Source organism: Cucumis melo, chromosome 11 (genome assembly GCF_025177605.1).
Source record: "Cucumis melo cultivar AY chromosome 11, USDA_Cmelo_AY_1.0, whole genome shotgun sequence".
In the NCBI taxonomy this organism is placed as follows: Eukaryota; Viridiplantae; Streptophyta; class Magnoliopsida; order Cucurbitales; family Cucurbitaceae; genus Cucumis; species Cucumis melo.
In genome coordinates, this window is record NC_066867.1 from 29,789,815 (window position 1) to 29,806,630 (window position 16,816).

General features: G+C 30.0%; 3 protein-coding genes across 3 annotated transcripts; 1 reads left to right on the forward strand and 2 right to left on the reverse strand.

Annotated features, from left to right (window-relative positions):
- Positions 1-4,154: 4,154 nt before the first annotated feature.
- Positions 4,155-4,799, forward strand: LOC103497861 (flowering-promoting factor 1-like protein 1). Its single transcript, XM_008460237.3, has one exon. It carries the CDS (start codon positions 4,191-4,193, stop codon positions 4,524-4,526), a length of 336 nt encoding a protein of 111 aa, XP_008458459.1. The 5' UTR covers positions 4,155-4,190; the 3' UTR covers positions 4,527-4,799.
- Positions 4,800-7,874: 3,075 nt separating this feature from the next.
- On the reverse strand, positions 7,875-10,541 carry LOC103497857 (vesicle-associated membrane protein 724). The gene is made up of 5 exons (XM_008460233.3): positions 10,206-10,541; positions 9,182-9,323; positions 8,965-9,085; positions 8,274-8,336; positions 7,875-8,185 (listed from the first exon to the last, which is right to left on the reverse strand). Exons 1-5 carry the CDS (start codon positions 10,393-10,395, stop codon positions 8,036-8,038), a joined length of 666 nt encoding a protein of 221 aa, XP_008458455.1. The 5' UTR covers positions 10,396-10,541; the 3' UTR covers positions 7,875-8,035.
- A 2,873-nt stretch (positions 10,542-13,414) lies between these two features.
- On the reverse strand, positions 13,415-15,263 carry LOC103497856 (40S ribosomal protein S21-2). Its single transcript, XM_008460232.3, has 4 exons — positions 15,171-15,263; positions 15,005-15,080; positions 14,789-14,921; positions 13,415-13,633 (listed from the first exon to the last, which is right to left on the reverse strand). The coding sequence occupies exons 2-4, from the start codon at positions 15,052-15,054 to the stop codon at positions 13,568-13,570; spliced, it is 249 nt and encodes an 82-aa protein (XP_008458454.1). The 5' UTR covers positions 15,055-15,080; positions 15,171-15,263; the 3' UTR covers positions 13,415-13,567.
- Positions 15,264-16,816: the final 1,553 nt, after the last annotated feature.

Here is a 16,816-nt window from a genome sequence, read left to right on the forward strand (position 1 = left end):
GTGACATGAACTCTATTTTCATAATTTTTTTTTACTATTGTTGTAAAATCCTCTAATTAAAAACAACAAAAAAGTCGTCACCAATCTTTTTTACGGTAATATTCAACATCGAAATAAAGTAAATAATTTTAAATAAAATAAAATAAAATGATTTTATTTTCTACCGGTGGGAAATAGACCGAAATAAAAAAGAAAACCAAAAGATTATCTTAGAGCAAATTAGAAAGAGAAAAAAAAAAGATTACATATACAGATTAGGGTGGTGGTTATAATTTATATAAAAAGAAGAGCAAATTAGAAAGAGAAAAAAAAAATTATATATACACAACTAGGTAGGGTGGTGTGGTTATAATTCATATAAAAAGAAGACCAATTTGAACAAAACATGCGGTTTGGTTCGTTTTGGTTTCAGCTCCAAACCAAACCGATCGAATCGTGAAAAATATACTACCTATATACATATAGATTATACAAGAGATTTACCTAAAGAATGAAATGAGTCGTTATATATATGCATGTGTGTTAGGGAGAATTGTTTTAAATCTTATTTCCATATATATTTAGAATTTTTATAATTTTGTAATTAATTTTGTTTTATATTTGTATACCTCCAGATTATAAGTTTAGTCTCTAGAATTCTAAATATGTCTCTTTAAAAAATATTACATTGTAGTTTAAAAAGTCGCAAATATCTAACTTATCTACAAATTTAATTAATCCTTAAAATTTAGATTCAGTAAGCAATAGATCTAGGAATGGGTCCCCACACGAGGAACCATTTTCCTCAACAAGGAATCTCTGCCCACCGTTCTCGCCTTCTAATGGCGAGGTAGAGTCGGAGATGAGGGTAAATATACTCCCTCAAGAATAGAGACGCGAACCCTCGAACACTGGCCTCGATCCCTATTGTCAACCTTATAGTACACATAATGTTCTCTTGTATAAATTTTTTGGCTCGGCAATTATCTCCATATACGTGTGGTGAAATATTATCTAATTATAGTTGTTCTCTCTTTCATACCCTCAATCATCCCTTATTTAGCATACTATAAACTTTCTTTTCGTATCCTCAGCTCTTTATCATTTATTTCTTTAATTATGAGCTAAGTTAGTAGTTTTAAATAAACGCAACCAAAAGTAATATAATTATATTTATGATTGTGCAGTCCATTATGGTTGACCTATTATTATAAAAATTACACCAACTTTCATTACAAATCGATAAACATGACCCAAATCTTTACAAAGAAAACCATGGTCGATGAGCATATAAATAATTAATTGAAAAAATGACCATGAATTTTTATCTATTCTTTCTTAAATGTACCATAATCATATGCAAGATTTAATCTGTATTATTCATGCATGCACCTCATTTTTGAATCATTAAATTCTTTTTAACCACTTGTAGGACTAATAAAAGAATATTGATCTTCTAAACCATTACAAGTGATAAAGATGAAAATTGATTGATATAAATAAAAGTTCATGCATGTACTTGAGATAAGTGGGCTCTTCTTCAATAACTCCCAACAACTATCGCAGATTCATTATAACAATTTGCGTCTCTAAATGTCGTAGGCACACCCCCTCTGATTCATTTTGGGTGTTAAATTGACAACTTTAATTATGTGAAAATTTGGGAGAATTTTTTTCTAGAGTGGGTTTTTGTAAGGCTTTTCCCCCGCAATCTAAATTGTTACAGCTGAAAGGAAACTCTACCCTTAAAGCAATACAACCCTTCTCACTCTCAAGAACTTTGATACTCAAAAAAACATGAAAATTATATTTTTATTTTACACTCACTGCTTTGCCATGATGCAATATGAACAGCACTCAAATAACTCAAAATAGGAAAACCTTGAACAATGTCATTAAATTTCAGCAAAAAGCGCTGAGCAAATAGGGAACGAACCGACGACAAAGACAGAGGAGCACTATAGGAACGAAAACGGAGATGACTGAAGACGGAGAACCAACTGTAGAGAACAAACCAACACTAGTATAGGTTGTAGGAATGAAGGCAGTGCGCACCAAACGAGAAGCACCAGATGGTTTGGTGGGCTCCTACAAATAGTGGCTGAAGCGTTTGCGAGAGAGAGGGAAAGTCATGCGTTCACAAACCAGAGAGCGTTTGAGAGAGAGAGACGACAACTGCGTAAGATGTTTGAAGGTTTTTTTTCAGGAAGTTTGCGAGAGAGGGAGGAAAAGTTGTGTCAATGAAAGGGGAATAATTATATTTTTTATTAGGATAATTTTTTAATAACACAAAAATTATGTCGACGTAAAAATTGTGTCAAGAAAAATTCTGTATTATTATTTTTAACGACACATTTTTTACCATTCCACCTCTTTTTTCTTAATTTCAAATGTCATTAAAACCCTTATTGATAGTGACTTTATTTATCCAAATCGAATTCACAATCATTTTAAATCTAATTGTGTTTCACAATTAAGAGTTTGAAAATATCATATAAAATTTCTCTAAGTATGCATGCATACATTGATCGAAGATGATGAGCATAATATATTAAAATGTCACATTTGAATTATTCTAACAATGAAAATTATTTCTAAATATTCATTGAATAATACAATAAAAGTTTGATGATTAATGATTGTATTATCCTTTTCTATCAATCATGAAAATAAAAATTAAGGTAAGTAAGATCATTCCTAATTTTGTCTAATCAAAGGAATATATCCTAATTCATTGCTTTGCTTACTGCTTTATTCTAATTAGCAAAATGAAAATACACATTTCTATTATTCCTTTTGTTATTTCTTATGTACCAAAAAAAAAATTCAAAGTTAGGCACACCAACCCTACCACTAAATTTTTGTGCATTATTCTCATATATAAATATATATTTAAATGTTTCACTAATTATATTCATTCTTTAAAGAACATATAAACACAAACTTAATTACCCAATTGAAATATTATTAGTGTTTTTTTATTATTATTAAGAGTATTAATGGTGGAGAATAAGTTCAATATTTGGGTAGAGGGGGACAGTATATATATGATTAAAAACATAAATATAAGCTTTAAAAATTAAATTATGTCTCTTTTAGGAAAGAAAATTATATTAATCTTTTGTTATAAAAAAAAATAATACAATTGTAGGGCTAAACTTTTTAGGGTAATTATAATAGTTAGCAATTTTTAGAATAATTATTAAATATGTAACAATATTTTAAAAAAATTACAAATATAGCAAAGTCTAATAGACTTCTATCGTTGATAAACTCTTATGATTTATCAGTGATAGACCAACATTTACTACATAGTTTATCAGTGATAGACTCCCATCATTGATAAATTTTGACAGATTTTGTTATATTTGCAATTTTTTAAAAATGTTGTTATATACTTAATTATTTTGAATGTAATTGCTACATTTGCAACTATCCCAACTTTTTAAGGTTAACGATCGTGGAAACTATGTGCAAGTAACAATTTACTTTGTGAAATTTAATTTGTAATAATGATTTAGTTTTTTAATCCAAGAATTCGTACACATATAGATCGATCAATTACAAATTGAGATCAAACATAAGTTTGTTTGTGAACTATGAAAATGGATCAATTGTTACTAATAAAAAAAAAAAAAGTATAAGATCTAAATTATTATATTAAGTAATAAGACAAAACAAAAGGCTACACTAATGTAAAAGCAAGATTATATTATATCATTTTCTTTTTCATGCTAACTATTAAATTAATTAATCGTACTTATTTTAATTTAAAGCAAAACCTAATTTCAGATTAGTGTGCACACTTATATTCTTACTATTTAAGATCCTTTATTTCGTTTTTTTTTTAATTAAATACTTGGAAGATTCTTTGAAATGTAATAAAACAATATATTTAGAGAACAAATAAAGTTTTTTTAAAAAAAAATAAAAGAGAACAAAATAAAGTGCTGGAGAACACTTCCATCCCAACACACACATATTCTCTAATCTTTTTAATTACATTAATAATCGAGAGAATATCTTTTTTAACAATCATGCAAATAATTAATCAAAAGGAACCAAACGTGATTTAATCAAAAATTAAAAATTTAATTACCCACTAATTATTCTCACCACTTATATAAATACCAAAACCTTGAAATTAAAATCCCAAATTAACCAACTTTCACACTTTCTAAAAATAAAAATAAAAAAAAAATTAGAAAATTATGTCGGGCGTTTGGGTGTTCAGAAACGGCGTCGTTCGGCTGATGGAAAACGGCGGAGGCACTGCGGCGAAGGGCGGTCAGCAGTCGCAACTCCGGCGGAAAGCGCTGGTGTTCAGCCCGACGGCGGAGGTGATGACGTCATACGAAGCGTTGGAAAAGAAATTGGTGACGTTGGGTTGGGAGCGGTATTACGATGATCCAAATCTGTTGCAATTTCATAAGAGATCGACGGTCCACCTTATTTCTCTCCCGAAGGATTTTGCTAAGTTCAAATCCATGCATATGTACGACATCGTCGTCAAAAATCGAAACCATTTCGAAGTTATAGACACTTAAATTTTTAATTAAACTCATTTTTATAATAATAATAATAAAAAAAAAAAAAGAATTACTATTTTTCTTTTGAATTATTCAACGTGAGGGTTACGGTTTTGATTATATGTTGAATGTAAGTTTATATGTTATATGTGTGATTTATATATATTTTGTCGGTCGTTTCTTGTTCAAATACTTGTTGAATTTGGATTTAGTTGTGTGTGACGATGTGTGAGTTTGAATAGTTGCTATGATAATTTGTGTAGAAATTTTATGAATAAGATGTTTTTTTTTTTCCTTCATGTAATCCATATAAGATTTCGTATCTTTTTTTAACAAAGTTTAATGAAATTGTTATCGAAGGAAGCTTTTTTTCTTCTATGAAATAGAATGAAATTAGATCCAATAGCTTTTAGCAAGAGGACGGTTACTTTGTTGCTAATTGCCATGTATTTGGTACACTAAAATAAACTTGGATGAAGGTAACTCTAATTAGTTAAAGAAAAAAAAATGAAAAGTAGTATGAAAAGACAAAGGAAGAAGAGGAAAAGGACGCGATTTAATCGTAAAAAACAACGATAAAAATAGTAAAATAAATTTCTACAGATCGAAGCCATTTTCATTTTCTTTTAAGTCACTCGTTTAGAAGTATTTAAGGTCCTATAAACTAATTAATTAAAGTCTTCTTTGTCAAAACTCAAATAAACACTAACTTCAAACTTCATTCAAAGTATACATTTTGATTAAAGATAAAGAAGAAAGAGAACTAAAACACCCTATCGCCCTAACTCAACATCATTTGGAAAGTTTCTCTTCCAAAGTTTCTGTTAGCCATTTTTTTTATAATTGTTTGACTTGCAAAGCTACTTGCAAAGCTCTTAAAAGTTCAAGGTTATAATTAGTTTGTTCGTCTAGTGATAATAAATTTAACACAATAGTAATTGACATGATCTATCTTTCTTAAAGTCAAATGTTCAACTCTCAATTTCACTTTAATAGTAATTAATGTCGGATATAAATATTTTAATTTAATAGATTGATTACATTATTTAAAAAATATTTAATAATATACTTTATCAGTAACCTATTAGATTCAAAACTAAAAGTTTATATAAATATACATTAGCGTTGTTATTAAGATTTCATAAATAAATTAAAACAAAAATTTCATAGCGAAGAATCTAAACTTACGATAATTTTAATCTGTTAATAGTAAAAAAAAAATGTCAACATAAACATAACTCAATTTGCATAATATTTGTATTATCAACCTCGAGATTAAAAGCTTTTGTTTCTCCCTGTGCTTTAATCACAGTACATATAAAAAGAACAGTGGATGAGGAATATATATGTGTGTGTTTTAGCTAAAGAATTGTATTCCTTTCTAGGAAACTCTTTTGTAATTTAAAAATAAAGTTAACTTCACCTGGGAGAAATACCCATTTATATACAATCCATCAAGTCATCTTATTCAATTCCATGATCTCTCTTTGCATCATCGGGTTTGGAAAACCGTATTTTGTGGAATTTAAATTTGAGTTTGTGTTGATCTGTGTGAACGTGAGTTAGTCACTAATACTTGATTCTCTAATTATTTGTGTTGAATATAATGTATATGCTCTCCTAATTTGAGGAAACATCTTCATGTTCATGAAATTGAAATCTTGATCGACAGTGTCTACATCTTCAATTTAAGTGTATTAAACATCTGAATATTCAAAAGCATAGAGCGTCTTCTAGTTGTAGAAAAAATTTGTTTTAAGTTACCTGGAGCGCAAAATTTCTAGCTTTTCAAATGGAGAAGATCTTCTATTTTTTAAAGCTTTCGGGTGAGTTTTGTGGGTTTAAGCTTAGTTGGTATGGATTTTGTAATCAGGCAGAATTAGAAGAACATTGGAGTTGATTGTACATTTTGACCAAATCAAGCACGTTTTTGGGCTCGATTAGACTTAAGCTCAAATATTAATATCCAAATTAAATTGACCAAATTATTTTATTCAAATCCAACAATCATAATAAAAGCATGTAGCATCATCGAGATTTGTAAACTTATGTGTCTTTAATATCAATTTGGGAACACATCAATATTTAATTAGTTCTAAATTTGAGTAATTGTCGTTGAGTGGTTACTTCAAGAAAGTGCCAAGACAATTTATGATTGGTAATTGAAAATTCCTCATTCAACAACCTCATGTCTAAATTATACTAAAAATATCAATCAAGAGTCCTAGCAAAAACATTAACACTAGAAAGATAATAATAGTAAATAGTCAAAGTGAATATATTTCATATCGCTTAATGTTTGTATTATCAACCTCGAAGCAAAGTAACCTTGTTCGCTCTTTAATACTCCCACAAACCCTTAAGAAAGACAAACTAAGCCAAAAGTCCACGTTGGCCACATCAGTCATTGTCGAGGTTTTGAGCCGCAACTAACTCGCCTTACCACAATCTAAGAAGGTATCAATTAAAAGGGTAAGGGATGGAGCAGTAAACTCCAAGAAATTGTGTATTCTCGGATACACAAGTAAGGGATTAATAAAATATAAAATAATCCTTTTCAGTAGTAAAACTACAAACTTCGTAAACTAAACAAGGGGTGCAGTTCACAACTTGACCCTTACTCAAAACCTTCTAGATGTACAACCGAGCAAGGACACCTCTTTTCAACTTTGTTTCTATCTTCTTCGTTTTGATCTGAAGGAAAACCTGAAAATAATTGATATATAAAAAGTAATGCTCCAATCCCAAACTCATATACAAATTAAATCATGTAGATTCATGCATTAGACAACTTTTAGTTTAACTTTGTTTGAAGTTACTTACAACTTAAACTTATGCCTCGACTTAATTCATTATTTCTCTTCTAATATAATGAAAAAATAACATTGATAAGAAAAAATGGAACAAAACAAAGATTTGCAGAAGAGAAAAGATCATTGTAAGTTAATGTCTTTGCCGGTTGGAGTAGGACCAACTATGGCCAATTTAATAAATGTTCAAATTGACCTCAACTATAGAGAAATAAAATCAATAAATTGATTTAACTCTTCAAATTTTCTTTTTTGAAATTTTCCAACTGACTAACCCCAATGAACAACTTTGATTCAATCGGTCGTCCCAATTTTTCAATCTATCATACTCATCCTTACTTCAAGATTCATCAAACGTCTCTTTACGATTAAATAGCAAAATAAATCTTGATATAAATTTCAATGATTAAAATAGATTTATTCCAATAAGAAAACCAACCCCTAGAGAAATATGGGGAAAAAATAATACACAGAAAAAGATTTTTCTTTCATATTAAGAAGCTAAAGTATAAAAGAAGCAAAGAATAAAATTTTGTTCCTAATAATTTAAGCTCTGTTTAAAAAGAGGAAACAAAAAATGGCATCCATTCAAATAGAAACTTACATGTATAAAAATAATATTAATATTTGACCAAATTCACTTCAGCCATAGAACACAAGCCTAAAGGCTAAAAAACTCTCTCTTTCACTTCAGCCATTGTTTCTCTACAGTAAAAACTAATTGCTGCAGTTGAATCCATGGCAAATGGAAACCCAGATTATGAGCACAAGAGCTAACAATATCACAAGAACAACTAGCTTAATCTTCATGTTTTGATACCACATTTTCCTCCTCAGTTTAGTTCCTTGTCCTCTGTAAGTTTGAGCCTATCGATATCAAGAAATTTTTTTTATTAGTTCTCACGTCTCTCTTGTTTCCACTGCTATTGAATGGATAGGGTTCGGTTATATTTACCTGATCTCGAAGACTTTCTGTTTTGTCAGCAAGAGTATTGATGTTGTCTCCTCTCTCGAAAGCCTGAAAAACGTGGAAGGATCTCATAATGACAATTGAAAAAAAGAAAGAAATTGAGAATCCTCGACTTCGTGGAGAGGATGATTGTGTAATTAGAGTTAATTTCGAGTTGGATTGACTTTTTAAGTATTTTTAAGGGTAAAAAAGGATGTTTAGGCATTTAGAAGTTATCCGAATGTGCCCCAAGCCAACATTGAGATGGCTTTCCAGTGGAACTATCCCCAAACATGATCTGACTGCCCAACCAATTCGACAAAAACCGTCCAAACCGAAGCTAACTGAAGTCGTTTTTGGTTTTCATGTAGTTAGAAACTAACTTCAATTGAAAAAAACGGCCAAACCGCTCAATGTTGTTTGATTAGTTAACTTATTAAACCACAAGAAGATGCTCTAAGATGGTTTTGCTATTGGCTAGTTATTACGAAATAGTGTTAATGATTTAAGATATGCCACAAACATGAATCTTAAAGTAATTGACTTTACGACTTTCTATCGACTAGGCCAAGTCAAGGTTAACCACAAATTTTATAAAACAAAATGACAATGATAAATGTCATATGACAACTATTAGAGAGATTCAAATTCAAATTAATCCAATATGGTTCAAACCCATGTTGATGTATAATTTTACCTTGTCGAGATTCTCCAACATTATACTTTTAACTTCCGACACTTGAGCCTTCACTTTTATCAACTTTTCGATCTCTTCGGCATGCTCGATGATATACTTCATGTGCTCTCTCATAATTGGACTGCAAAATATCAGCAGGAGTATGTCTCTTGATACTGAGCTACAGGAAATACACCCAAGTGCAATCAAAATAAAGCTTTTTCGTGTTTGAACTTACCCAAAATCCTTGTTGAGACTTTTCGCAACAGCAGTATCGGCTTTACCGCCTCCATATCTTTTTTTAAAGTCGGCTTTCATCCGTTCCAAAAAGGCTATAGATATCTGCTTACTGAGAGATTCTTTCGCCACAACACAATAAGCTGCAAAACTCCATGAAGGTACCATTTATATGGAATTAAAACAAGACAGAGTTCGTTGAACTTAAATTCATGTAAAAGAAATTATTGCACCCAAAAATTCAGGACAGCAAACAGGCTAATCCTCCACATTTTTAACGCCCAAACGCTTTTAATCATTCAAAAACAATTTTAGTAGAAAGAAAATTACTTTTAAAAGTATAAAATTAAACATTGAACTGACTTTGGACATGACAAAAATGATTTTAACTCTTCAAAATCACTCCTAGACATCTACTAATTTCATCGAGGAAATAACACACTTGCACAATTACTGATTTACTGGAAATGAGCATGAAGAAACAAAACATCCACAAATTTGAACTCAGAAACTTCATGTTATGTTAACATACTTTAAGTTATTCTTAACAAACGTGAAATTTACAATACCAATTATAACATTTTTAGAAACGTTTCCAAATTGAGAACCTGGAATTAGCTACCGCAGAGCCATTTGGTCACAATTTAGTTTTAGTATGCTTCCTTTACCAACCCATTTTCTTTGTTTTGTTTGGAAATGTATTGCATACACAATTTTCAATTCTTGAATTCAGAAAACTAAAACAAAATTTCAACTCAGACGTCGAACAGCCTTCACCTAAACTAAACATCCACAATCAATCAAACCCAACACAACATTAACACACTTCCAAATCCAAATTCCTCTTCATTCCAAACAAATTCACAAGAAATTAACAGCAGAACAAAAGAAATCCAACAATAATCAGACTAGATCCAACAATTTCCAGCTGAAACTCAACTTCCCAAATAAAAACAGACACAAAAACATCCAAATCGAAAAAGGAAACGAATCAAAACGTAGAGGTAAAATTAAAGCATCCTTACCATAACCATCTTCAACTAAGAAATTAAAGGTATGATGGTCGCAATTGTAAGTGAACTTATTGTTAGCAGAAGGAAGTTTCTGAAGACACTGATTCGCAATCGCTGGAAAATTTCCGGTGAACTCAGTAAACTCGGCCAAGATCATAGTTCCTCTAGCCACGAAGCTGTAAATAAACGAGTCTTGACTCATCTTCTTCGAGGTGAGTGAGCGACTGAGTCGACTCGGAAGAAGATGGAAACAGAGGACTCCGCGAGAGCGAGAGAGAGAGAGAGATAGAGAGAGTGAGAGAGATCGCCGTTGGGGAATTTAATTTAATTTTGCTTTTTGGGGAATCGATACAAAAATTAATTATAATTAAATTAATCAAAATTTTGAATAAAAAGTGAGTGTTTGGTTTTTGCTTCTTTTGTTTTGTTTTTGTGTTTTTTCTTTTTTTCTTTCTTTTCCTTATTTACGAAGAAAGCGAAATTCTTTGTTTATTTTTCTCTCACTTTAACTATTAATTTATTATTAGAAGAACAAAGATTTAGGGGAATGGTCAAATAATTAAAATTTGGTCCTAAGTTTACGTAATAGGGTCGTATTATTAAATATTAATTAACTAAAGAAGTTCTAAATTTGGGATATTTATGTTTATGACTTAGTTTTATTTAAGTTGAATTATGTTATTCAAAATTTACTAATCTAATTCGACCTTTTAAACTCGGATGAATAAATACGTAATTTTAATGTTAATGAATAAAAAAACATAAAAATTTATGAATTAAATTTGTTATATGATTCTTTTTATTCTTACTTATTTTCGATTACATAGATTAGAGGAATAAATTGTCAGATTCTTACGAGTAATTTTCGTATGTTAATAAAAATATTTAAAATTTTATCAAATCGTTACGAAGATGAGGTTATATAATATATGATTTTTTTGTTAACAGAAGACATACGTATATTCACATGTATGTATTTTTTAAAAAATATATATATTTGTTAGATAACAAATTGTTCGTATTTGAGTTTAAAGGTTTATTTGCTTTTTTACGTGTATGTGTTAATAAATCACTTTTTTTTTATAAATATATTGTATTGATAATATGTGGGGTGAAGGAATCGAACGTGAAGTAAATATTTTATTATGCATAAGTATATGCGAATTTGAATTTTTTTTTTCTTTTTTCTTTCTTTGGAAAATGTATGGAAAATTGAAATTTGTAATACAAACTTTACTAAATAGAACCCTTTTTTTATTATTATTTTGATTTTGTGGCATCTTTTTCTTTGCTAAAAAAGCATTATGATTAAAAATGATTAGGTTCCTTATTTTGTGTGCCACTATCATTCCCATCTTCACCCTTTTGTTTTTTTAGAATTTTGATGATATGAGTTAGGTGTGTATTAGGAAAGATTCAATCCATGGATTAAAAATAATGAGTTAAATCTCAAACATAATCGAATGGTTTTTATCTCGTTTATCTAAGATAATGAAATTGACACGTTAATTGTTGTTATTATTGTCAAATTTACGTTTACTATTGCTAAACATAATTTATGATAGTTATGCTTAATGTTACTTTTAATTTTGTTATTGTTGTACTAGAAGAAACGGTAATAATATTGATAATAGTGGTAATAACCATAAATATGACATATTCATAAACTTGTGTTAGTGTGACAAGAAACAATTTCCTATAAACTTAAAAACAATAATTCGACTCGTACATTTCTATAATATGTCCTTCACATTTTTGTTAATGTTTTACCACTTATTTAGAATGTCTTCCTAATATCCTTTGTTACTTCTTAGGATTGAAATTTTGTAAATAGAACTTATTTCTAAAAGAAAAAATTCCAATTTTCCAATTTTCTTTTTTATGCTTTTATTTTAAAAAAAAAATCACGATTCAAAACAGAAAAATATATGTCTGGTGTCAGTAACTTCTTTTGGAACAATTTCCAAAGTTGAATCTAAGTCCGTTTTTGTCTCTTCTAAACCAAGCCAACTCATTTTTCTTTTTCTTTTCATTTTCATTTTCAGTTTGAGTAGGGTAATTATGTTGAAAACACATTATTTGAAAATAAATTGAATTCTAAAATAATAAATAATAAATAGAGAGGACTTTATAAAGGTTGGTATTAATTACAACTTTTAGATGTTTGACAAAGAGTGTCAAAAATATTCCATAGGTTTCTGAATTTTCAAAAGATTATATTAGAAGTTCACATAAAGGTTCCATAAGACTCAAGATTTTGAAATATTTGATAAATGATATGTTAGAAAATTGTGGGAAGATAGCTTATTTCAAATGTTCAAATTTCAGTTGTAAAAAGAAAAGATTAACACGAAATAGAAGTCTTTTCAACTTTCAACCGAATGAGCATTTAATATACTCTAAACAAAATGTTGGTTGCAATTAAATAGTTAAATTTGTCACCCTTTTTGGGTAGAACACAATTTGTTTGTTATGCATCAGGAAGTTCACGTCCATTGATTTTGTGGTCTAATTTTACCTACTTTTTTCTCTCTTTTCGTTGCCTCCTACTCACAGCTCAACCTTCATTCAGACTTTTAGAAAGGGAGACAGAATGATGATTTTTCCGAAATTCCATGTTTCCTACTCCAATTTCTTTCCCTTTTGATCTCTCCCACATGGTTTTAAATATGGAATCAGCTTGACTTCGCTTTCTACTGTTGAAGTTGTGTTCGAGTGATGGTAAATAGAAATGAGTTTGTAAAGAGAAAACGCAAGAAACTCCAAGCCCATATTTAGATGGGCTGGTTTGGGTTTGGTACATTTCAACTCCCAATCGACAGCGTAAAGTTTTGAGGGGGAGAAAAGGTAATAGAAAAATTAACATCATCGGTTAAGAAAAGATCGTAAAAGAGATCAAAATAGTAGTAATTTATATTAGTTATTGGGCATAAAACTGCAGTAAATAAGTGCACAATCAAGAAAAACCAGACTGAAATGAACAACTTCAACATAAATCGTCAAGATTAAAGTAACATTCTAAAATCTGGACCATATTTCTAGTAAACTCGAAAGATAAAATTTGATTGCAAGAAACAAAACCGTTTGCTGCTTTCACTACTACTTGCCTGTCTTTGTTAGAAAGTAAAACTTTTCAATTTAAAAAAATAAAAATAAAAATCCCCAGGTGGTAGGAAAAAAAATCGATTAACCAAACGAGCAAATATGAATCCAGTAAGAAATTATCAAAAACCAGCTTCATCACATAAAGACTCCAACAAAAACTACAAATTTTAGCAGCAAAAGGCAGGCTAGGCTCTCTCAATATTCATAAATTCTCAATGGAACACTAAATTAGAAACATAATATTTCAAGTAGAAGAGATTTTGGATTTTCTACTGTTGGCGAACTTCTACTTTCTTCTTCTGCCACAACCTATCCAATGCACTGTCGGCATCTCCCTGTCAAATAAATATAACCCATCGAGAGATTAACTTGATTGAAGATACAAACAATTAATAACATACACGATCTTCGTGTCATAAAACAAAGTGCCTCATATTTAGTTTCCAGACATTTAAGTTTTATTTATCCTCTCCAATGAGAACGGTTGGACTTCCAACAATTATACCTGAGGCAAAAAATCACTGTCTAATTATCATCGAGTCACAGGATTTTCTTGTCACGAGTTTTTGAGAATTTTGTGACGGTAACTAAGGTAAAACTTAACCCACTAACTTCGATGAGATTTTGTATAGAGGAAACAATGATGTCACAGACTAAATTGATATAGTTCAATATATCAAAATCTATCCAAGAAAAAATTTAGATGTTTAAAATTATCTTCACACGTTCATATGAAAGATAGTGCACGAGGTAATATAATCAATGTACAATATATATATCATACTGTGTTCGAGTCGGGTCGTAATCAAAATATTAGAATCAAATCATGGTCCTTTCCGTTAAATGATTTCATATCATTAAAAAACTGTAATAAATGATACTAATACATCATTTCTCTTCCGTTTCCTTTCTATGCCACGATGCTTTCCCTGGAGTGCTAAATTAAAGATTAAATATTATAGACCAAGGTTTGACAATTGTGAATATCAAATTGTCGAAAGGCTCGATTAAACAAAAGAAGACGGCAACAAAAACCGATCATATACTGTTTCATCCACTCGATCCCCAACACACATAGTAATGGAACTCTAATCTTTGTAAGGATTTCTGTAAGGCTTGAAAACTAAACTGATTTGTGGGTCCTCAGATAAAATAGTGGACTGGATAATAAAGTGGTCAACCGAAAACTTCCTAACAATGTAAATCATAAAAATAAAAATAAAACCCATAAAACCTTGAACAATATTAAGGTTGGTCACTAAATTCGAAATAAACACATACACAATATTATCCTTGTCGATTCATAAAATAAATTAAGTTATGAACATACAGAAAGCAATTCAAATAACAAAATGCGTAGGAGCATGTGAAGCAGCCAGTGATTAACAAAAATCACATAATAAACAGAAAACGTGCAGCCAATATTCTGTAGAACAAATAACAAACAATAAGCAAAAATACGAAGAGAGAAATCGTCTACGAAGTCGAACCTGAGCACGGATGAAACCGCAGAGAGCGAAAGTGGAGAATTGGCCTGTGTAGATGCCATTCTCGTCCAAGTGCCCAATGTTAATCTGAACCGAGGCGTGATCCTTAGAAGTAATGAGTCGGTTTGTGGCAGAGCTGAAATAACATTAAGCAAACCAAATTCGTAAAAAATATTACAGAAAAACAAAAACATCAAACAGAATAGGCTGATTACGCACCACTTCCTGGGAATGTAGAGCTCGGTGATCTTTCCCTCTTCGTTCTGCATTTTGGCCTTGATGTTTGATCAAAAATCTAGATAAGAAAGCAAGGAAACGATGGATTAACGACAAGAAATTAGAGTTCTAACACATGAACAAACTAAAAATCAATAGAAATAGATACCAGTGGCAGCGAAGGATCCGTCGGCCGCGAACGAAAAAGAAGATTAGGGTTTTCCTCAAAACCCTAAAACAATTATATATAAAACTCTCTTGGGCCGTAATGCGGCCCAATAAGACTTCATTAGCTCTTTGGGGCCGTTATAAGACTTCATTAGCTCTTTCGACCTTCGCATTATTTTAGAGAGAACTTCTAATTTGGGTATGGTTTTATACAAATATTATAACATTTCATTTGTTATTTCATTTACTTTCGACCAAGATTTTCAAGATTTTTATTGATCGCTTTGTCCTTCCTAATAATTTTAAATATTACATATTTTCAAATATATATATATACTTCATAATCATAAATATTTTATTATACATTTATTATTTACATTTTAAAAGGTATGTATTTAGTCTATTAATTATTTAATATAATTATTTTCATACGATTTTAATATTTACATTTATTAAATATCATATGTAACTAGGGTATATAATTAACTAGATATTAGTAGTAAAATTTAACTAGCATACAGTAATTCACAATTTTATAAACAAAATTAATAATATGAAACAAATATGCACTCACTGAAATTGAATAAAAAATAACGGATGAAGAGAGAGTGTATTAAAATAAATTTTAACTAAAAGCACCGGAAGATAACTAATTGAGGAGTGATTTTGATTAGAATCTTACCATGATTAAATTAATTATATATCATATTTACACAATATTCCTTACACAAAATATGAATGAAGGATGTTGCCGATAGATTTGCGAAGGAAGAAGAGCACCATTCGAAAGTTTCTTCAACAATGGAAAGTTTTCGTGAAATTTGAAAATAAAACAGTTCTGACGGGTGATGCTCTACTTTTTATTTTCTTTTTTTGCTCTACTTTTTATTTTCTTTATTTTATCTATTATTAATATTAAAGGTTAGTAGTCCACTTTTTTCCCTCTCTATTATTGATATTAAGGTTGGATGTTTGGGCATTTGGGCTAAATATTTGTGTAAACTTGTAGCCCATTAGGACATTTGTGAAAAATATGGCAATCTTAGGTCCAACATGTAAATAGAGACTTATATTTAGCCTCTTCTAGTTAAAACCCCTTATAATTATCTTTTATGAAAAATATCCTTTTAGTCCGGAGTTTTCATCATTATTGCTTTTGGTTTTAGTTTTAAAAGTGTAATTGGACTTAAAAAAACTTGTCCAGGTGGGTTTTTGTTTTTAGTAATCTAATAAAATAAAATCCTATAAACACCCTAGAAACCCACAAAAACGTTAAAGTCAGTCTCTCACTCATTGAGACAGATTTCACTGAGACAGATTTGAGAAACTCACCGAAAGTCAGCCTCTCACTCACTGAGACATATTTCACTGAAAGTCAGCCTCTCACTCACTGAGACATATTTCACTGAGAAAGATTTGAGAAACTCACCGTGGCTGCTTAATATGTGTCTTCATAATGATTTTTTTCATACGTGTCTTCATGTGGCTACTATTTGTTTCTCAATTCCTTCATCCTTTCATTTTTTCAAGGCATGAGTTTATGTTTTTGTAGCTCTGCAATTTAGGGTCAAACTTTCTCGTTTAATTTAGTTTTCACAAATGTTTGTGTTTAGTAATTTTTTCGATTTAGACTATTCGATTGAGTCG